The following is a 23,731-nucleotide window of genomic DNA, read 5'->3' as shown; positions in this document are numbered from 1 at the left end:
ATAAGATGGTCTCACATCTCTGGAATTAGAACCCTGTCCCAAAGTCCCAGAAGAAGGCACCCTCTATATGACAAATGCCTACCTGCCTTCTGAATACCTGTGTCACATGTCCCATGAATTTGAGATCTGCTGCCAACAAGCCAGAATGGCATCTGAGTCTATAACCTCTTTGATTCTATGTCTTGTCCAGCGGGCTGTAGCTCATGGTTTCACTTTATAATTGGGTTAGCTCTCTCGGTTTCTATCTATTATGTAGGGCAGATGTCTGGTAAGACACATTCCCAATACTTGCCTCCCTAATGCCCTGGGGTAGCTTTCATATCTCTCTAGCCTTGGGATACAACCACTCAGTTCACTCGAATTCTAATTAATTGTTTCTAAATTGTTTGTCTTCTAAGAATAATACTGGGAGCTACTAAGTAAAAGATTTTAAAATTCTTTTAAAAATTAAATATATATATAGATATATATAAAGCTAAGTAAAAGATTTTTTTAATTTTTTAAAAATTAACTGAAATACTAGATCAAGACCAGTAAAACTCATAATAAAAAGATACTATACGCTGCTTAAAAAAAAAAAAAAAAAAACTGGGCCTTTGGTCATTTCAATTGATAAAGTCATCTTCTTTACCCATGATGGCAACTCAGGATACTGCCTAATGCTAAATCATGTATTATTATTTTCTGGATTTATGTTGGTTTTTATGATACCTGACAATATCTATCTACAGATCAAATAACTCTCTCCTTTGCACCTCTGGAATAACAAATAGCAATGAGGTCATGACATGAGGAGATGTGAATTTGAATCCCAACACTGTCACTCCCTAGTTATATTTATTTGTTCCCTAAATAAGTAGGATGCTTAAGCTAAACCTCAGGTTTCCCATTCACGAAACTGGGATAGAGACAAAAGCAGACTAAAGAATGGTGTGAGGCACTAAATACAGTTCCTGGTACACAGTTAGCACTAAAAAGTAAGCAATCAGCAGCAGCATCCAGAGAGTCCACATACACTTATTGCAATGTACTACAGTATTTGATTTTTAAGAGAAGAAAAATAATAGGATGAATTTATTATAGTTTAAAAAAAGATAAAGGACAAGGTTGTTGATGATTATGGAAGATGAACTTGGTGGGAAAAAGAAAAGAAAATGGAAGCGGTGGGGCTAAGATCAAATACATGACAATTAGACGAGTTTACAAAGAGCAGGATACTGTGAGCTTCAGTAAAAGGGGGTCAAGAATGTTAGTCTTCCTAGAGGGGGGGATCTTGGTAACAATTAGCAATTCCCTGCTTATGCCAGTGTCTAAGAGAGTTGGTTGAGGGGCTGCAGCACTCAGCCAACTGCAAGGCAGAAAGACAGACCCTTACTTCATATGTTCCTCCCTGAAAGTGGAAATTTTCACCACCCTCTCCTGCCAAATAATTCTCAGCCCTAAACAAATCATTCTCATCCTAAAACAAAACCAAACCTCTCTCCTTCTCCATTCCCATCTTCCAAACCATAGTTCAAATGGAACCCCTTCTATGAAACCTTCCTAAATTCTCTCAGTTTAGTGCTCGCATAACAACATGTATTTCTCCATCGTACAAACCATACAACTGTTCCCATCCCTCTTCCAACCAACCTACAAGCACCTTAAGAGCAAAGCATGTGACCTATATGAGTTTGTACCTCCAGCATCTAGCACAGGGCAGGAGAGGTGGAGGATGAAAAGCTACCAGGTACCCTGAACTGTTCCAGGCAGAATCATCAAGATCAATGGCTTCTAATCATTTGGGGACACATCCATCCACTCTGAAAACCTGAGGAAAGCCACAAACCCTCAGGCTATAAAAATACATACATACACCCTCACAGAAAAAAAAAAAGAGCAAAAAAAACAAACATAAGGAAAGGAAAGAACATTAAGCTAAGTCAAGACACATGGATTCTACTCCGTTTCCCAAAACTCCAAGTTCTCAAACAAGTCGCTTAATTTCCAAATTGACAAAGTAAAGAAACTATCATTTGTCTCAAGAATCCTTCATTAAATGACTGTAATAAAAATTACATATAAATACTAAAAGCATGGAGGAATTCTGAAATTATAATTGTTATATAAGAGCAAATTATTTTTTATTATTGCCTCACAGCTTGATACTTCTACAGCTATCTATTTTGCCAAAAAACATGCTGTGAAATAAATTGACTATTTACTACTATAGCTAAAAGAACTGTTGTTTACATACCCAAGAGGGGTGAGCGCAACAAGAACAGAGAAGCAAAGATGAATAATCCAATTAATTCGCATTTGCTCATACCATTGACAACAGATTCCTTTGATAACAATATGCTTTTGTACTAACAAACCTGTAATACAATTGGCCGGTATGCTTTGAGATGTTTATATTCTACATGTCAGGGATTCTTGATGACAGTCTGAATATTCTCTTCTCCCTAGTTTGACCCTGTCACCAACAACTGTCACAGGTGGGCTATAGCCGACAGAGCTCCCCTCTTCAGAATGGGAAGCTGTGAAATACTTATTCCAATGAGGCCTAAGAGACATACTTAATGGGGCTGATTTTAATATAAAAAGCAGTTGTCAGGCAGCCACTGTGAACACCTTTAGGAACTCCACAGAAACGGAACAAGTATGGAACCTTGAGCCACTCTCTACATTTCAAATCTTCTGAAAGCCGAAGAGGGCCTATATACATACCAAGGCAGCCCCTCTGTCATCACCCCGACTCTACTTCTACCAGCAACACAAGGGTTCTCCTTGACAGTCTAGGCCTTTCTCTATATCCATTCCAATCCTTGCTCAAAAGGATGTCATTAATAATAAGAGGCTCAGGATCCAGTCTCTCAGGGGGACATCATGGCCCAGCCACAAGTGTTAAGGTTCACATTTCTTCCTCAACTATCTTCCCACCAACCAAGTCTCAGATCCTGGGCCCAGAGAGTTCATCCCCAAGTTCCCTAGCTGCTTCTTTCTTCTTTTCTCCTGACTCACATATTATAGCCTTGTTATTCAAAGGATGGTTCCAGAACTCGTAGCACCAATGTTGACTAGGGACTTGTTAGAAATGCACGATTTGGGGCACCACCTCAGATCTACTAAATTATACTTTGCATTTCAACAAAGTCCCCAGGCGAATCATTTGCAAGTTAGAGACAAGCACTGGCCTATAGGATTGGCCTCAATTCTAATGAGGTATCTTCACATCCATCTTTCTCTGACAAAAAACAGCTACTCTCAGCTTTGTTCTGCACACCTCCTTCATGAATATCACCTCCTCTCCAGACTCCTCAATACTAATACTAATACTGGTCTTCTGAGTCCCTCTATTTCCCTCTACCCATCTGCCTAGAAACCCCAGCACTGACCATTCCCGTACAGGACAGTGACTGCTATGATTCTTGATGAGGTGCCTGGCCCACCTGCCAGTAGCTCTGATGGAAGTCTCCAAAACCAAGTGGGCTCCAAAGTTCCTTTTTCTGTGCTGATTCAGGAGTCTTAGGCATTGGTGAGAAAACCATCAGAGGCTTTTCTACAATTAAGCTCTAGCACCATTTCTGAGGTCCCAGCCAATACCCAGCACCCAAGATTTAGGGACTTAGCCTACTTTTCTTTTGACTTGAAAGATGCCATGGTCCACTCTAGCCTCTGCAATATTTCTCTCCACAAGACTGACTATTAAAGAGATTCAGACTGGACAACAAAGAGGATAAACAGGGACTCTTTGCATTTTAAGAAGTGTACTGCTCGGGACTTCGCTGGCAGCCCAGTAGTTAAGACTTTGCCTTCCAATGCAGGGGGTGCAGGTTCGAGCCCTGGTTGGGGAGCTAAGATCCCACATTCCTCATGGCCAAAAAACCAAAACATAATACAGAAGCAATATTGTAACAAATTCAATAAAGACTTTAAAACTGGTCCACATCAAAAAAATCTTAAAAAAAAAAGAAGTGTACTGCTAACTGGAAAGTTGTTTTTACACTTGGGGGAATGCAGAAACAATATAGGTGGAACATTACAAATTACAGCTAAAAGGATCTCATCCAAAGTTCCTGACTCTAGCCTCTTTGGTCTGGGCTTCCTATGCTTAATCCTGAGAACATATTTCACTAAACATCCTCCTCCTCCTTTCTTAAGGGCTAGGATTTTGTTTAGAGTTATGCTTAATCTACAGATCAATTTGAATAGAATTGGCAGTTTAACAATATTGAGTCTTTTAATTCATGAACACAGTATTTCTCACCATTTACTAAGGCCTTATTTAATTTCTCTCAATAATGTTTTATAGTCTTACACACCTTTGGTCACACTTAACCCTAAGTATTTCATATTTTTCATCCTATTAAAAATGGTACTTTAAGAAAGTTTTCAACTTCTAATTTTTCATTGCTACTATATAGAAATACAGTGGGTTTTTGTATATCAGCCTCTGTCCTTCAGCCTTGCTAAGCTCACTTATTAGTTCTAGTAGCTTTTCTTGTAAATTCCTTAGGTTTTTATATATAGAAGATCACACAGTCTGAGAATAAAGAAGGTTTTCCTTCATCCTTTCCGATCTAAATGTTTTTTTCTATTGCTTTATCATACTGACTAGAATCTCCTGTATGATGTTGAATAAAAGGAATGAGAAGGGACAGTCTTACCTCATTCCCAATTGTAGAAAAAAACATTCACTCTTTCACCACTAAGAATAATGTTAGTTATAAGTATCTCCTAAATATTCTTCATCAGACTGAAGAAGTCCTCTTCTATTGCTAGTCTACTATGAGTTTTTATCATGAATGGTTGTGGACTTTTGTCAAATATATTTTCTGCATCTATCAAAATGATGGCATTTGATTTAAATATGGGGTTAACTTTAGCCTGTTAATATGGTGAATTACACCAAATTGCTTTTAAGATATTAAACCAGCCTTGCACTCCTGAGATAAACCCCACTTGCTCATGTTGTATTAGCCTTTTAATACATTGCTGGATTTTATTTGTTAATATTTTGTTGAGGACTTTTTCACCCATGTTTGTGAGGAGTACTGGTCTGTAGCTTTCTTTTCTTAAAATGTCCATTCCTGGTTTTGGTATTAGGGCAATGCTGGCCTCACAGAATGAGTTGGAAAAGGTATCCTTCTCTCGTTTTTCCTGTAAGCGTTTTTGTAAAATCAGGACTATTTCTTCCTTAAATGTTTAGTGGAATTCATCAGTAAGTGAAACCATCTAGGTCTCCATATACTTTCAAGATCTCTATTAAAATGTTTAAAAAGAAATTAAGGGCTTCCCTGGTGGCACAGCGGTTGGGAGTCCACCTGCCGATGCAGGGGACGCAGGTTCGTGCCCTGGTCCGGGAAGATCCCACATGCCGTGGAGCAGCTGGGCCCGTGAGCCATGGCTGCTGAGCCTGCGCGTCCGGAGCCTGTGCTCCGCAACGGGCAAGGCCACGACAGTGAGAGGCCCGCGTACCGCAAAAAAAAAAAAAAAAAGAAATTAACACTTAACACAGCCATTCCATTAACTCTTTAACCAGTCAATACCTCATACCTGCTCTGGTCAGCTCTAGATCCATCTGTCTTGCTAAACACTCTTCTATTTCTTTCTAGTCTATCCATTCTCATCCCTTAAGTAGAAGGGATCCATCATCTTTTCTGTTCCTTGGCTTATCTTTACTATAATGCTGCCTATTTACTCTCTCTATGACCTCTAGGAATACTTCCTTTGGTTTGACCAGACCCTAATGCATTCTTCCTGTCATCTTAAACCCAGTCAACACTGCTAGATGATGCTTTCAGGAAAAGAGGAAATGACCTAAATCAACCTATGTTCCTAGGACCTGGAGCCAACCCTTAGCTGTGTTTTCAAGACTCAAGTAAGGAGACTATCCACAATTGTCAGCAACTAGGGATGGGAGTTGGGGGGAGGTGAAGAGGTAGATCTGGACTAGGATAATTCACTCTTGTAAAACACTCTGCACTTAACTTTACAGCATTAATCAAAATTTTCCTTAAATTTGTGTAAGTGTGAGTAGCATCTGTCTCTTCCCACCTGCACTCCCTACCAGACTAAAAGCTCCATGAGGGAAACAACTATGTCCATCTTGAGCATTAATAATTTCCGTGCACCCTACAAATTCCTGACACATAGGTCTTACTCAATTACTATAGCCCTATCAGATAAAAAGAAGAATTTAGTTTCTGCCTCAACAAAGCTCTGAGATAAGGTAGTACTTCCCACATTTCTGGAAAAAATTAATAATAAAAACTTGAGCTGCTACCATGGGTCAGGCACTATTCTAAGATTTCTCCATATATTCTCATTTAATCCTATGACAAACCTATGAAGTAGGTACTATGATTATTCTCATTCTACAGATGAGGTATTTGAAGCACAGAGAGGGTGTATAATTCACCCAAGGTTATACAGATGACTGGCAAAGATGAGCTTCAAACCCAAGTAGCCTAGCCTAAAAGTCCACTCTATTAATCACTCTGCTGTAATACCTCTCACTGAAGAGGATACCAAATTCTTGAGTAGCAATAAATTGAGCCAAATAAAATAAAAGCTATGATATAAAGAATACTAGGGGGACTTCCCTGGTGGCACAGTGCTTGGGAGTCTGCCTGCCGGTGCGGGGGACGCAGGTTCCAGCCCTGGTCTGGGAGGATCCCACATGGCACAGAGCAGCTGGGCCCATATGCCTCAACTACTAAGCCTGCATTCTGGGGCCCACAAGCCACAACTACTGAAGCCCACGTGCCTAGAGCCCGTGCTCGGCAACAAGAGAAGCCACCGCAATGAGAAGCCTGCGCACAGCAACGAAGAATAAACCTCACGCACCACAACTAGAGAAAGCCCGCACACAGGAATGAAGACCCAACGCAGCCAAAAATAAAAAAATAAATGAAAAAAAAAAAAGAATACTAGGAATCATGCAGCTCAATATTAAAAAAACAAACAACCCAATCAAAAAATGGGCAGAAGACCTAAATAGACATTTCTCCAAAGAAGACATACAGATGGCCAAGAGGCACATGAAAAGATGCTCAACATCACTAATTATTAGAGAAATGCAAATCAAAACTACAATGAGGTATCACCTCACACCGGTTAGAATGGGCATCATCAGAAAATCTACAAACAACAAATGCTGGAGAGGGTGTGGAGAAAAGGGAACCCTCTTGCACTGTTGATGGGAATGTAAATTGATACAGCCCCTATGAAGAACAGTATGGAGGTTCCTTAAAAAACTACAAATAGGGCTTCCCTGGTGGCGCAGTGGTTGAGAGTCCGCCTGCCGATGCAGGGGACACGGGTTCGTGCCCCGGTCTGGGAAGATCCCACATGCCGCGGAGCGGCTGGGCCCGTGAGCCATGGCCGCTGAGCCTGCGCGTCCGGAGCCTGTGCTCTGCAACGGGAGAGGCCACGACAGTGAGAGGCCCGCATACCACAAAAAAAAAAAAAAAAAAAAAAAACTACAAATAGAACTACCATATGACCCAGCAATCCCACTACTGGGCAAATACTCAGAGAAAACCATAATTCAAAAAGACACATGCACCCCAATGTTCACTGCAGCACTATTTACAATAGCCAGCTCACGGAAGCAACCTAAATGCCCACCGACAGATAAATGATAAAGAAGATGTGGTACATATATACAATGGAACATTACTCAGCCATAAAAAGGAATGAAATTGGGTCATTTTGTAGAGATGTGGATGGACCTAGAGTCTGTCATACAGAGTGAAGTAAGTCAGAAAGAGAAAAACAAACATCGTATATTAACGCATATATGTGGAACCTAGAAAAATGGTACAGATGAACCAGTTTGCAAGGCAGAAATAGAGACACAGATGTAGAGAACAAACGTATGGATACCACAGGGGGAAAGAGGGTGGGGGTGGGGGTAGGTAGTGGTGATGGGATGAATTGGGAGATTGGGATTGACGTATATACACTAATATGTATAAAACAGATAATAAGAAACTGCTGTATAAATAAAATAAAATAAAATTCAAAAAAAGAAAAGAATACTAGGAAGAAAAATTCAGACTCAGATATACAAGTTACCAGTTTTATATGACAATTCAAAGAAACTGTTGCTATGAATCATTCTAGTGCCTGATCCTTATTTAAAACAATAGTCAAAACAAAACCAAATCTTCCTTTTCAGTTGACAGACACAGATGGAGACTAAAACCCAGAATATTCTCATGTTAAAAACATTTTCGTCTGCTACCAAATTTCTGTTTTATAAAAATACACAGTCTATTTTTATCTGCCACGAGAAGTCCAATTACCAAACTGGACATCACAGAACTAGATATGTGTTGCCTGGGTTCTCCAGGAGAGGCAGCAGGAATATGTGAAGACTGCACCATCCCTATGGCTTTGTCTTTCTAGTTCTCCCAGCATTAAATGTGGGATATTAATATGTATCAGGTTTGAATGTCCCCTGCAAGCTTTTTTTCTATCCTAAAAATTACCAGAAACCAATGCAAAGCATGTGACAGGGAAGACAGATCATAGGGGAGGGAACAAGGTGAACCGGAATCATTAAATGTCTGCGCACCCAATGCTTCTATGTCCCAAGAATTCTGTGGTCTGCTTCTGAGGCAACCAAGGGCCTTAGGGGTCTGTGACTGTTTCAGTTAATGATGTCTCACTGATGCACTACTGCAAAAGGCCCTGAGAAGTCTACAGTTATAAAAGGAAAATTTAACTCACCTTCCACTGCTCCTCTGGAAGCAGATTCACAACCACCAGGTCCCCATTCAAGGCTCTATTACGAGCAACAACCCCATCAATAAAAATGTCTCGATCACCATCCTAGGTTGGAGAAGGAAATAAAGTAGTCAGTTTACCAAGGCTTGGAACCAAAAGTTACTTCCTTGGTTTGAAAACTGTAGACTCTACAATCTGTCCACTGAGTTAACAGGAACACTAGTATTTAACCACAAACAGACCTAGAAGAAGCTCAGGCTCTTTGGAACTAATAGAAATGGTGATGAACACAGAAGAACAGGTTAACATAATACTAAAAAATCACCAAATAAGAGAAGATCTACTGTAGACAGGCCAAACCAAACAAACAAAAATACATAAAGCAGAAAACGAGGGGCTCCTCTGGTGGCGCAGTGGTTGAGAGTCCGCCTGCCGATGCAGGGCACACGGGTTCGTGCCCCGGCCCGGGAGGATCCCACATGCCGTGGAGCGGCTGGGCCCGTGAGCCATGGCCGCTGAGCCTGCGCGTCCGGAGCCTGTGCTCCGCAGCGGGAGAGGCCGCAGCAGTGAGAGGCCTGCCTACCGCAAAAAAAAAAAAAAAAAAGGAAGAAAACGAGGACTGCATGCTTTCATAACTGAAATGAGAAAGAAGTAAGTTACCCTTTTTTGTTTTAAATAAAATAAAGCATGATGGTACCTTTTGTACATGACTGAATTTTTGTAAGGGAAAGGTAAAAAGTAGACAATTTGCAAGAAAACAGAAGAACAACAACACATTGATACAATCCCCAAAGAAAACCAACCAAGGGCAGGAACAACAACCAGCTCCAGGAGTTGGGCTCTCTAGGAGAAAACCAGCAAAGTCACACTCCCCCCAAAGAAGTGGCAGAGAGAGCAATGTGGTTGGTTTGTTTGTTTTCTAACTGAAGTATAGTTGATTTACAATACTGTGTTAGTTTCAGGTGTGCAGCATAGTGATTCAGTTATTTTTTTTCAGATTATATTCCATTATAGGTTATTACAAGATATTGAATATAATTCTCTGTACTATACAGTAAATCTTGTTTGCTTATCTATTTTATGTATAGTAGTTTGTATCTGTTAATTCCATATTCCTTAACTGTCCCTCTCCAGCCTCTGGTAAACATAAATTTGTTTCTATGTCTGTGAGTCTGTTATATATAGATTCATTTGTATTATTTTTTAGAATCCATATATAAGTGATACCATATAGTATTTTTCTTTCTGTCTGTCTCTGTCTTCACTAAGCATTATATTCTCTGGGTCCATCCATGTTGCTGCAAATGGCAGTATTTCACTCTTTTGTATGGCTGAGTAATATTCCAATGTATATATACCACATCTTCTTAAGCCAATCGTCTGTTGATCAGCACCTGGGTTGTTTTCATGTCTTGGCTATTGAACCCAGGTCCACAGCAGTGAAAGCCTGAGTCTTAATCACTGGGATGCCAGGGAATTCCCCTCAAGCACATACTTAAAAACAATCCACCTGAAGCAGTGTAGCCCCAGTGAACTCCCCAGGTATCAACTGCCAAACTTAATTAGTTGCCAGAGTCTTCTTTTTAAGCCAAATTACTTTGCAAAAATAATTAAATGGAAAAGGTAGCTAAGAAAAGCATGCCTTCAGCAATAAGTTTCCATGAAAAAATTAAACATTTTCAAAATGTTTCACCAACAAACATGCAAAGATGTGGATGGACCTAGAGACTGTCATACAGAATGAAGTAAGTGAGAAAGAGAAAAACAAATATCATACATTAACACATATATGTGGAATCTAGAAAAAATGGTACAGATGAACGGTTTGCAAGGCAGAAATAGAGACACAGCTGTAGAGAACAAACGTATGGACACCAAGGGGGGAAAGGGGGGAAGGGGAGGGGGGCGGTGGTGGTGGGATGAATTGGGAGATTGGAATTGACATATATACACTAATATGCATAAAATAGATAACTAATAAGAACCTGCTGTAAAAAAAATAAATAAATAAAATACATATATGCAAAAAAACAAACAAACATGCAAACATGTACTCTCATCCTTTCACCCTTCCAAGAGTTTATATTATGTGCTTCTTTTCAGAGGATAAGAGAGAAGTAAAATGTTGATTTTTCTCAAAGGAGGTAACAGCAAACTGGCTTGGAAAGCCACCACTCAAACTTTTCTACTAGAGACAGTTGATGTTACGCTCAACAGACTGCAGGTGATTACTATGATATTTTAAATAAAGATAAAATTAACACTGCAAATTCACCACCACACTCACAGAATGGGATTTCATATACTCAGTATTTTTTTTACAGTTTCCAATTACAAACCATTAGAGATCTTTAGAACAGTCTTTCTGTTCAATTTCCAATTTAGCCACAGGCTAGCAGCTGTGGCCTGCACACTTTGCCAAACCTGACCCACCCTAGTCCCTAAGGAATAGCTACCGTGCCAGTCACAAAGACGGCTCATGATAAGCTTCTCAGAGAAATAAGAAGAGGCAACCAGTAAATAAAGAGTGAACAACTGAAGTGTGGCACAACATCATCAACTGCCTTCTGCAATTTATAAAGTAATGGGATCTCTCCGACTTCTCTACAATGAAAATAAAGCTGTCTAGAGGTCATCCGATCCCATCATCATGTGTCAAAACGTATGCAATCAGATGCCTCTTTCGGAAGCAGCTACACCACTCTTAGCTTAGAGAGTTAAGAGGGTAAGATGCTGGTACTGTCATGTTTCTATCCCAAGAAACGAAGAGAAGCAGGGCTGAATTGAACCTCGAACAATACACAAATCTATATACTGAATCACAACTCAGCTCTTACTTGATTCATTCAGAAGCCTGCATCTATTGCAGCATCTCTTATTTTAAAGATACTTGAGGCCAGAAACTATCAAACTCTTAGAGGAAAACATAGGCAGAACACTCTATGACATAAATCACAGCAAGATCCTTTTTGACCCACCTCTTAGAGAAATGGAAATAAAAACAAAAATAAACAAATGGGACCTAATGAAACTTCAAAGCTTTTGCACAGCAAAGGAAACCATAAACAAGACCAAAAGACAACCCTCAGAATGGGAGAAAATATTTGCAAATGAAGCAACTGACAAAGGATTAATCTCTAAAATTTATAAGCAGCTCATTCAGCTCAATAACAAAAAAGCAAACAACCCAATCCAAAAATGGGCAGAAGACCTAAATAGACATTTCTCCAAAGAAGATATACAGATGCCAACAAACACATGAAAGAATGCTCAACATCATTAATCATTAGAGAAATGCAAATCAAAACTACAATGAGATATCATCTCACACCAGTCAGAATGGCCATCATCAAAAAATCTAGAAACAATAAATGCTGGAGAGGGTGTGGAGAAAAGGGAACACTCTTGCACTGCTGGTGGGAATGTGAATTGGTACAGCCACTATGGAGAACAGTATGGAGGTTCCTTAAAAAACTAAAAATAGAACTACCATATGACCCAGCAATCCCACTACTGGGCATATACCCTGAGAAAACCATAATTCAAGAAGAGTCATGTACCACAATGTTCACTGCAGCTCTATTTACAATAGCCCAGAGATGGAAACAACCTAAGTGTCCATCATTGGATGAATGAATAAAGAAGATGTGGCACATATATACAATGGAATATTACTCAGCCATAAAAAGAAACGAAATTGAGCTCTTTGTAATGAGGTGGATAGACCTAGAGTCTGTCATACAGAGTGAAGTAAGTCAGAAGGAGAAAGACAAATACCGTATGCTAACACATATATATGGAATTTAAGGGAAAAAAAATGTCATGAAGAACCTAGGGGTAAGACAGGAATAAAGACACAGACCTACCAGAGAATGGACTTGAGGGTATGGGGAGGGGGGAGGGTAAGCTGTGACAAAGTGAGAGAGAGGAATGGACATATATACACTACCAAACGTAAGGTAGATAGCTAGTGGGAAGCAGCCGCATAGCACAGGGAGATCAGCTCGGTGCTTTGTGACCACCTGGAGGGGTGGGATAGGGAGGGTGGGAGGGAGGGAGACGCAAGAGGAAAGAGATATGGGAACATGTATATGTATAACTGATTCACTTTGTTATAAAGTAGAAACTAGCACACCATTGTAAAGCAATTATACTCCAATTAAAAAAAAAAGATACTTGAGGACAGCTCAATATTAAAAGTTTGAGTCAATCCCTCCTAACTTTTTTTTTCCAAATTAACAAACTGTAATTGTTTTCTCAAAGATACATTTCTTTTCACATACATCCATCATACACTGTAAACAAAAAAAGCAGTGTACATGAAATAAGAGAAAATAAATAGCATAGGTATTTATAGGAGAAGAAAATCCATAGCATAGGTAAGGAGGCTCTAGTCTGGAGCACAGCTGAGTTTCCAGCAGTATAACCTCTTAACTACTTTTTAAGGCCAAGGAATTCATTCCTTCATTTGAATGCCAGAAGACTTGCTCTATCCATCAGAAAGAATAGAAAAAAAAGAAAAATGGATAATGATCAACCTGTTGGAAATATAAAGGGATCTATGGGTAATCTAACTAAATATATAGGAGGCAGGAGCGGGGAGGATAGCCCAAGTATACTATGATGGTCAGAACATCCTCCACCAATGGAATAGCTCCCTTTGGACCAGAAATAAATTCCACAGATGTACAAAGAGTGCCTCCCATGATGAGATGCACAAAAAAGCTACAGAACTCCTTGCACCAATATAATTCAGAACTGAAACTGTGCTTTTTATAAAAAGCCAGATTTTTACATCTGGTCCATTTTTCCTCTTTATCTTATTCCCAAATGGGATAGAAAGGCACCTCAATAATATCAATTTATCTTGGTTTTGTGAAAAAGTTACATGGTTCTTTCTTACTTTTACTGAGAACAAGAGAACACTATCAGGTACACACAGAAGTAACATCCCATGTATGTTGAGTTTGTCATAGGAAAATGAATATCAACTTTCTATCAGTAGAAATTATAATAAACCTAAATCATGTTCCCCCAAAACAAAGTACTTTTTTATACCTGATGATCAATTCATTGTTTCTAGCCTGTTGATATATGTAGATATTTTAACACAGAAAGTGACACTGTATAAGTTCTCAACTGTTTTTAGAGTCAATAAGAATAAACCTAAATAATTTCATCAAATCTAGTCTATTTTTATTTCTCCAAAAACTTTAGAATTTTAAAGTTATGAAGAACATTAGACAATATTTAATCCACCCCTTCATTTTACAATTAAGGAAACTTTCCGTTTCTTATTGTCAGAGCTGAGGTTTCATCTTCTATCAATTCCTATCTTTATTGTCCCTGCTAAAGCAGGGACAGGTAACCGTCAGGCCCTGCATCTGATATCCTACCTTCTAGTCTACCTGTGAGCATTCTTCCAGTTCATACAAGTTCACAGTTGACATGGGCACGAGCTACCTATACTCAGAAATCTAGACCAGTGGTGGATCTACCTACATGTAATTCATTGCCTCTACTATCTCCCCCTTCAACTGCTCTCCATAATGCTTCTAAAACCTGAAACTGACCAGAAAATCTACAAAACTAGAATGCAGGATTGTGCCAGTGTCCAAAACTGGAGTATCTACAATCACTTACAGCTGGGTCTTGACAGAGCTTCTGTAGTAGAGGTGAGTCATTTAGCACTTTTTCTCCCTCTGAGACAATTTTATTACTCCATCAGTGGCCAGATAAGAGAATAAAAGAGGTATAGAAGTAAGCCAATCCTAATATCACAACTGTGTAAAAACTTCTAAATAGGACATGCCAGGAATACAATTTCAAGTGGGAGAACAACTTGAGCTTTTGAAACATCAATAACTTTTGCTTAACTTCCTTTAACAAGCCAGATTAAACAGTGGCAACACATCATTTGCAAATTTAAATCACATGAACTTAACTTACAGGAACATAACCAGGCCAACACTTCAGAGGACCTCTGCTCTGGCCCTCCTCCGACCACACCCCTCCTCAACAGGTAAGGAGCTCTCAAGGCTAAATGGATTGTAATCAGCCCCAAGCCCACTTCCAGGGCATATATAAGCACCTTCCCCAGGTCTATCTTCCCAAACGCAGACCACATCACAGGTGGCACCCCTAGACTCGACAGGTGGCTAATGGGTGGGTGTTTCTAAAGGGTATGGGCAGAGCTTGGACATGTGGGATAAGACGCTCACCTAGAGGGCAAGGGCCCTTGCTGAATGCGGGGGAGGAGGCAGGAGGGCAGCAAAGAGGGGACAGGGAGCAAGAACTGGGAAGGGAAGAGGGGCAGGCCAGAGGTGGACCCTCTCCATGCAGCCACCTTTCAGCATGGAGCTCCAAGGAGTCTGAGAATTCTACATCTGAACCCCAGTACAAGTACATGGAGGTATACTTGGCAAGGAATGTATTTTATCTGTCATGAATTTATTTTACTTAACAGTTTGTTAGTCTGATTTATAACTTTTAAGTATTTAATATAAGGTACATGTGCCTCCATCTGTATCTCGTCCTAGGCCATACACTCGTTAGGAGCCGGCCTAATAGGGATCTAACAGAGAAATTCAATACTGTGTACTCAGGAAAGAGAGAAAGCAAGCAGAAAAATTTTCAAAATACTGTATGTAGTTCCACTTATCATTCCCATCGATGAGAGCAAACCTCAGTGTGCAGGGAAGGCGATCTGCTCAGTTCCCAGGTACCTCTCAGGGTGAACTCCTTACTGCACTGGGTATGATTCTCGTGCTTAAAAAATCCATGTTTGGGCTTCCCTGGTGGCGCATTGGTTGAGAGTCCGCCTGCCAATGCAAGGGACACAGGTTTGTGCCCCGGTCCGGGAAGATCCCACATGCCGCGGAGCGGCTGGGCCCGTGAGCCATGGCCGCTGAGCCTGCGCGTCCGGAGCCTGTGCTCCGCAACGGGAGAGACCACAGCAGTGAGAGGCCTGCGTACCGCAAAAAAAAAAAGAAAATCCATGTTTTTCACACAGTGGGGCCCCTAGTATAATTGAGCTCCTTCAACTGGTGTGCCAAAGAAGAAACAATCACCCTTTCTGATGTGGAGAAAATGCTGGTTATGCTAGACTTATTGAGAGATGGTTACTCCCTCTCCAACATGGCATATTCCTAAGAGATTTTCATTGGTAATTTTTATGATTATTGAATGTGAATTTCACCTTATGAGCAAACTCTGAAATCTAACACCCACGTAAACTGTGTGATGGAATAGCTCCCGCAGCTAAGTTACTACCTCAAATCTGACGCTCAATTCTATAATCTAAGCACCAGGGTCAGCAATATATACCATGTTCTGTCACAGGAACAGAAAATGACTAAGAGAGAACAAGGTGACATGTGACATTTTTAATCTAAGCCAGTGGGTAAGACCTAAACTTGAGATACAAATGTGAATCCTTGGCTTCAGGACAAGGGCAAGGGAAAAAAGGACAAAACTGAACTTCAGAATAGGTCTTAGGTTATTGAAACAACAACAGTAATAATACCTATGAAGTACATGACTGAACTTGTATTCTCATTAAACTTGTCATTTCACAAAATGAAATATGTTAACTGAAATATATGTATTCCATTTCCTCATCTATGAGCCAAAGTTTCTTCCTATAATCTCTTCCACTGTGAAAAATCTAATTCTATGGCTATCCTATTTATGGTATCCTGGAAAAGTTAGGCCAAGAATTTAAGAATACTGCTCTCCCAGCTTTGCACAAGCAAACATTATCCAGAGACCTGCTGCTAATTATATGTCAGAGTGAACTTCCCTTAATGAGAGAGAGCCTATTAAAATGAGTCATGAACCTAAGAAAGACTATGAAGAGCCAATGGTAAAAAGCCTTGTACCAAGTCCTATCACCTGCACAAAAGTGAAGTGAGAAACTGACCAGAAAAAAAAATAATAATACACATTATCTTTGGACAAAGTTGCAGAATAGCTCATGCAGTAGATTAAAAGTACATAGCATATTTGTTTAGGAGAGATTAACTTAAATCAGTGGAAAAAACCCATAAATCCTTTTAAGCTATAAACCAAGGGTGTCCAATTACAAGAACTGGTGGGTATCTGTGTGGGTTCAGCTGCTCCTTGCAGCCTAGTAACAAATGCCATCCCTTTCATTTGAAGTGTGATTTTTAAGATTGGCAGAAGGGGCTGTTAACCAAAGGCAAATTTTGTTTATTTAAATTTGAAACAAATCCTTGCCCATCCTCAATTTTGTTTTACTACTCTGTTTTTTAGTTAGAATATATGATTTCAGTTTTACAGCACATCTAAAAAATTAAATGTGACATTGGGTTTATTATAAAGTTATTGAACTTACCGGGGAAGGAATGAAGGCTTCATGAAACTTCTTCGGATTAATTCTCAATACACCCTTTAAAATAAAAAATAAAACCTGTGAAAATTTAACTAGTTACACACTTACAATCTTTCCATACATATGTTACTAGTCAATAAAATGTTTAAAATTAATTAAACAATTCGATCTAGGAAACAAGTTAGATGTATGAGAACTATTCATTAAATGCATGAAATATGATTTATACTGATGTCTGTATCACAGAGTTCTATCAAACACTAAAAGCTCACACTGGCACCTTGCAGTGAATGGGCAGAGGTGAGAAGCAACAGAGACTGGCGTGGAGTGGGAAAGTGGCAACTATTGGGATTTTATGTGCCCTTATATGCTAGTCTTCAAATATAAACCTTTACTTTAAGAACAAGGTTACGGGGGATTATGCCTCACTACACAATGGCCTTTTTTTATTCTATAAGACCTTCCCACAATTGCTTGCTTCTGTGACAATTTTCAAAGTGATACAGGTTGACTTCCAGGTTGAATACTTAGTCTCGAGGGGCTGGATGCATATTTTTTACTCTGGCCCCTCTGCAGAGCTGAATGAGTCAATAATTCAAAATGGTCCAGAACCAGCTCTTAATGTAAGTGGGAATCCTGGCTCCAACAGCCAGGCCACCCAGTCTGCCTACAACTTCACGTCAGTCCAGCACGAAGTCAGGGTCTGCCTCTATTTATGCACAGGGGTGCAGGTGGGGCCGTCTTCAACAGCAGTTCAGTATTTTAGGCTCTTGCAGGAAGCTGTAACCCTCCCCACTTACAGCTGCATCTGAAGGCCACTGGAACACACGGATGGAGGCCGTTATTTTCCTAAGAGTCAGACTCAAAGGGTGTCTTGAGAAAGTGTTTTAAATAACATCTCTCCCCTAAAATACTGAAAGACCCAAAGATACACAATTAACAAAATAGGTGAGGGCATAAAATAAAGCAGAAAATAATTCCTTCTTTCACTGGTACACCATGTTTAAATTACAAATTTCCATGCAACAGTTTATATTACTGTTAAATCCCACACAGACTACTATAAATCCTCATTCAGTCCTTAATTTAATAATTATTTACTGAATTCTGATTATGTGCCAGACCCTGAGACAGACAATGTGGGAGAGTGAGAACCAAGCTCAGCCTTTGTTTACAAAGTAAAACATGAAGAATGCCACAAGTGAGGGGACAGCGTACTTTCAGCTAGGGGCACTAGGCAAGGCTCCAGAGATGGTGTCTGACCTGGTCCTCGATGGAGGAGTAAAATTTGAAGATAAATCAGAAAGGAAATATAGGCAAGAGTGATTAAGAGGGCAAATACTCTTCTACCACCATGCTGTATTAGGGTAAGAGACAGAGGGACTGGGAAGTAAGGCAGGCAAAGCTCCCACAGGCCAGTCCCTTTTCTATGAATGTCGCTGCAATTGCACTTTTAGGGCAGCTGTTTCTTGTTGGGAGAGGGAGGAAAAGGCTTATTATATTTATCCTCAATATTCATCCACTCACTCAACAAATATCTCCTGACAATTAGCATGACAGGCACTATGCTAAGTGATGGGGCCACAATGGAGAGAGAGTAATAATAGATAGGCTCTACCCTCATAGCTTACAGTCTAGTGAGAGGAAATAAACACTCCAAATAAATAAAAGTAAACTCATTGATTTTTTAAAATTCATTTTCTGACCCAAGTTTCTTTTTTTTCAACTGCTAATCTTCTATCATCCCTTCAAGCTCAGTGAATGGTTAGTACATGAAGAAGTATAGAGATGAGAATGCCTTCTGCTTTGAAGTACCTTTAATTACAGAGCACTCAGAAATGCCACAGCTGGACTCAGGGGAAAGAAACAGGTTGCTCAGGGCTGTATCTTGCTCTATTTTGTTTGTCTGTGTGTTTTTTTAATTGAGATATGTTTGATGTACAATGTTATATAAGTTACAGGTATATAACAGTGATTTGCAATTTTTAAAGGTTATATACTCAATGTACTGTTATTATAAAATATCTCAACTCTATTGAAAAGAATAACTACTGGGCTTCCCTGGTGGCGCACTGGTTGGGAGTCCGCCTGCCGATGCAGGGGACACGGGTTCGTGCCCCGGTCCGGGAAGATCCCACATGCCGCGGAGCAGCTGGGCCGGTGAGCCATGGCTGCTGAGCCTACGCGTCTGGAGCCTGTGCTCCACAATGGGAGAGGCCACAACAGTGAGAGGCCCGTGTACCACAAAAAAAAAAAAAAAAAAAGAACAACTATTAAAAGGACCAAAAAGATTCTATACTTGATTGTCTATCCCACACTTCCTGATATATAAAAGCACACAAGGAGGGACACATGCCTTGTTCAAGAAAACTGTTTGCAATTTGACTGGAGCATACTCTTAAGAACTGGACCTCAGGAACAGATCCCCTGAGAGTACAGATCACACTAAGAAAGAAAAATCTCTTGCAGAGTCCACAGCAGACCACGGTCATCCCCACAGCCTGAAGAAGCTGTCAGGAAAGCAACTCAAGAAATGGCCTTGTAACTGAAAGAGACTTCTAGCAGATGTCTTGTCTTACTCACCTACATACATAAGTCCAGAACTTCCATTTCCATATTTCTATAACCATTGCCTAATCTGCCCCAAACCCTCATCTCTCATTTTCCTCCTCAACCGTTTCCTAAGCCTGAAACTGGTGGCTCCAAATCCTCCATCTCTTTTCTGAATGCTCTGGTGCCTCCTTGCCTCCACTGAAACCTGATGTGACCAATTCCCTCCAAGTGCTCTCAAAGGGGGCCGATTTTCTCTCTCTTATCCCATATAGCTCAGGGACCAGAAGAAGAATGTTTCCCCCCCCCTGCTTTCCCACTACAGCTTTAAAAATTCTCCCATTCTCTATCAAAATCCCCAGATACTTAGAAGTGCATGTCACTGGCTCCTGCTATACCTCCTTGGTGCTGGCATCTTCAAACCTTCTGATCGTACCCCTAATTTACTAATGCTGCTTTACAACAAATGCTAAAGAAACTTCTCTAGGTGGGAAACACAAGAAAAGAAAAAGACCCACAAAAACAAACCCAAAACAATTAAGAAAATGGTAATAGGAACATACATACTGATAACAACCTTGAATGTAAATGGATTAAATGCCCCAACCAAAAGACACAGACTGGCTGAAGGGATATAAAAACAAGACCCATCTATATGCTGTCTACAAGAGACCCACTTCAGACCTAGGGACACATACAGACTGAAAGTGAAGGGATGGAAAAAAGATATTCCATGCAAATGAAAATCAAAAGAAAGCTGGAGTATCAACACTTGTATCAGATTTTTAAAATAAAGACTGTTACAAGAGGTAAGGAGGGACACGACATAATGATCAAAGGATCAACACAAGAAGAAGATATAACAATTATAAATGTTTACGCACCCAACATATGAGCACCTCAACACATAAGGCAAATGCTAACAACCATAAACGGAGGAACCGACAGTAACACAATAACAGTAGGGGACTTTAACACCCCACTTCACTAATGGACAGATCATCCAAACAGAAAATAAATAAGGAAACACAAGTTTTAAATGACACAACAGACCAGATAGATTTAATTGATATTTATAGAACATTCCACCCAGGGCTTCCCTGGTGGCGCAGTGGTTGAGAGTCCGCCTGCCGATGCAGGGGACATGGGTTCATGCCCCGGTCCAGGAAGATGCCACATGCCACGGAGCAGCTGGGCCTGTGAGCCATGGCTGCTGAGCCTGCGCGTCTGGAACCTGTGCTCCGCGATGGGAGAGGCCACAACAGTGAGAGGCCTGCATACCGCAAAAAAAAAAAAAGAACATTCCACCCAAAAGTGGCAGAATACACTTTCTTCTCAAGTGTACATGGAACATTCTCCAGGATAGATCACATCTTGGGTCACAAATCAAGACTCAGTAAATTTAAGAAAATTGAAATTGTATCAAGCATCTTTTCTGACCACAACACTATGAGACTGGAAATCAATTACAGGAGAAAAACTGTAAAAAACACAAATACCTGGAGGCTAAACAGTGCGCTACTAAATAACCAAGAGATGACTGAAGAAATCAAAGAAGAAATTTAAAAATACATAGAGAAAAATGACAACGAAAACACGACAACCCAAAACCTATGGGATGCAGCAAAAGCAGTTCTAAGAGGGAAGTTTATAGCAATTCAATCTCACCTCAAGAAACAAGAAAAATCTCAAATAAACAATCTAACCCTACACTTAAAACAACTAGAGAAAGAATAACAAAGAAAACCCAAAATCAGTAGAAGGAAAGAAATCGTAACAATCAGAGCAGAAATAAATGAAATAGAAATGAAGAAAACAATAGCAAAGATCAATAAAACTAAAAGCTGGTTCTTTGAGAAGGTAAACAAAATTGATAAACCATTAGCTAGACTCATCAAGAAAAATAGGGAGAGGACTCAATTCAATAAAATTAGAAATGAAAAAGGAAAAATCACAATTGAGACTGCAGAAATACAAAGGATTATAAGAGACTACTACAAACAACTATATGCCAATAAAACGGACAACCACGAAGAAATGGACAAATTCTTGGAAAGGTACAATTTTCCAAGACTGAACCACGAAGAATTAGAAAATATAAACAGACCTATCACAAGTAATGAAATTGAAACCATAATTAAAAATCTTCCAACAAACAAAAGTCCAGGACCAGATGGCTTCACAGGTGAATTCTATAATACATTTAGAGAGGAGCTAACACCCATCCTTCTCAAACTCTTCCAAAAAATTGCAGAGGGAGAAACACCTCAAATTCATTCTACGAAGCCACCATCACCCTGATACCAAAGCTGGAAAAAGATAACACAAAAAAAGAAAATTATAGACCAATATCACTGATGAACATAGATGCAAAAATCCTGAACAAAATACTAGCAAACAGAGTCCAACAACACATTAAAAAGATCATACACCATGATCAAGTGGGATTTATCCCAGGGATGCAAGGATTCTTCAATATAGGCAAATCAATCAATATGATACACCACTAACAAATTAAGAAATAAAAACCATATGATCATCTCAATAGATGCAGAAAAAGCTTTTGACAAAATTCAACACCCATTTATGATAAAAACTCTCCAGAAAATGGACACAGAGGGAACCTACCTCAACATAATAAAGGCCATATATGACAAACCCACAGCAAGCATCATACTCAATGGTGAAAAACTGAAAGCATTTCCAGTAAGATCAGGAACAAGACAAGGATGTCCACTCTCACCACTCTTATTCAACATAGTTTTGGAAGTCCTAGCCACAGCAATCAGAGAAGAAAAAGAAATAAAAACAATACAAATTGGAAAAGAAGAAGTAAAACTGTCACTGTTTGTAGATGACATGATACTATACATAGAAAACCCTAAAGATGCCACCAAAAAACTACTAGAACTAATCAATGAATTTGGTAGGGTTGCAGGATACAAAATGAAATCTCTGGCATTCCTATACACCAACAACAAAAGATCAGAAAGAGAAATTAAGGAAACACTCCTATTTACCACTGCAACAAAAAGAATAAAATATGTAGGAACAAACCTGCCTAAAGAGGCAAAAGACTTGTACTCAGAGAACTATAAAACGATGAAAGAAATCAAAAATGACATAAGCAGATGGAGAAATATACCACACTCTTGGATTGGAAGAATCAATACTGTGAAAATGACTATACTGCCCAAAGCAATCTACAGATTCAATGCAATCCCTATCAAACTACCAATGGCATTCTTCACAGAACTAGAACAAAAAATTTTACAATTCGTATGGAAACACAAAAGATCCCAAATAGCCAAAGCAAACTTGAGAAAGAAAAACGGAGCTGGAGGAATCAGGCTCCCCAACTTCAAACTATACCACAAAGCTACAGTAATCAAGACAATATGGTACTGGCACAGAAACAGAAATATAGATCAATGGTACAGGACAGAATGCCCAAAAATAAACCCACGCACATATGGGCACCTAATTTATGACAAAGGAGGCAAGAACATACAATGGACGAAAGACAGCCTCCTCAATAAGTGGTGCTGGAAAAACTGGACACCTACATGTAAAAGAATGAAATTAGAACACTACCTAACACCATACACAAAAATAAACTCCAGGGCTTCCCTGGTGGTGCAGTGGTTGAGAGTCCGCCTGCCAATGCAGGGGACACGGGTTCATGCCCCGGTCTGGGAAGATCCCACATGCCGCGGAGCACCTAGGCCCGTGAGCCATGGCCGCTGAGCCTGCGCATCCGGAGCCTGTGCTCCGCAACGGGAGAGGCCACAACAGTGAGAGGCCCGCGTACCACAAAAAATAATAATAATATTTAAAAAATAAACCCCAAATGGATTAAAGACTTAAATGTAAGACCAGACACTATAAAACTCTTGGAGGAAAACATAGGAAAAACACTCTTTGACATAAACCACAGCAAGATCCTTTTTGACCCACCTCCTAGAGTAACGGAAATAAAAACAAAAATAAACAAATGGGACTTAATTAAACTTAAAAACTTTTGCATAGCAAAGGAAACCATAAACAAGACAAAAAGACAACCCTCAGAATGGGAGAAAATATTTGCAAATGAAACAAGAGACAAAGGAT

The 23,731-nt window shown here is 39.8% G+C and overlaps 1 protein-coding gene across 6 annotated transcripts in view; it reads right to left on the bottom strand.

Moving 5' to 3' along the window:
- The window catches only part of DIS3L2 (DIS3 like 3'-5' exoribonuclease 2), a 374,902-nt gene that overhangs the window by 292,477 nt on the left and 58,694 nt on the right, over positions 1–23,731 (bottom strand). For all 6 annotated transcript variants that reach the window (XR_014326289.1, XR_014326290.1, XM_082841670.1 and 3 more), the window contains exons 4-5: positions 17,075–17,128; positions 8,722–8,823 (exon numbers count right to left, since the gene is read on the bottom strand). Coding sequence is in view for 4 of the 6 variants with exons in the window: in XM_082841670.1 (XP_082697796.1) it covers positions 8,722–8,823; positions 17,075–17,128 (156 nt within the window). In the remaining 2 variants the exon portion in view is untranslated. The remainder of the gene's footprint in view (positions 1–8,721; positions 8,824–17,074; positions 17,129–23,731) is intronic.

This window comes from Leucopleurus acutus, assembly GCF_964270905.1.
Source record: "Leucopleurus acutus genome assembly, chromosome: 6".
Classification (NCBI taxonomy): Eukaryota; Metazoa; Chordata; class Mammalia; order Artiodactyla; family Delphinidae; genus Leucopleurus; species Leucopleurus acutus.
Note: the sequence above shows the minus strand (reverse complement) of the source record. Positions and strands in the feature narration are given on the sequence as shown.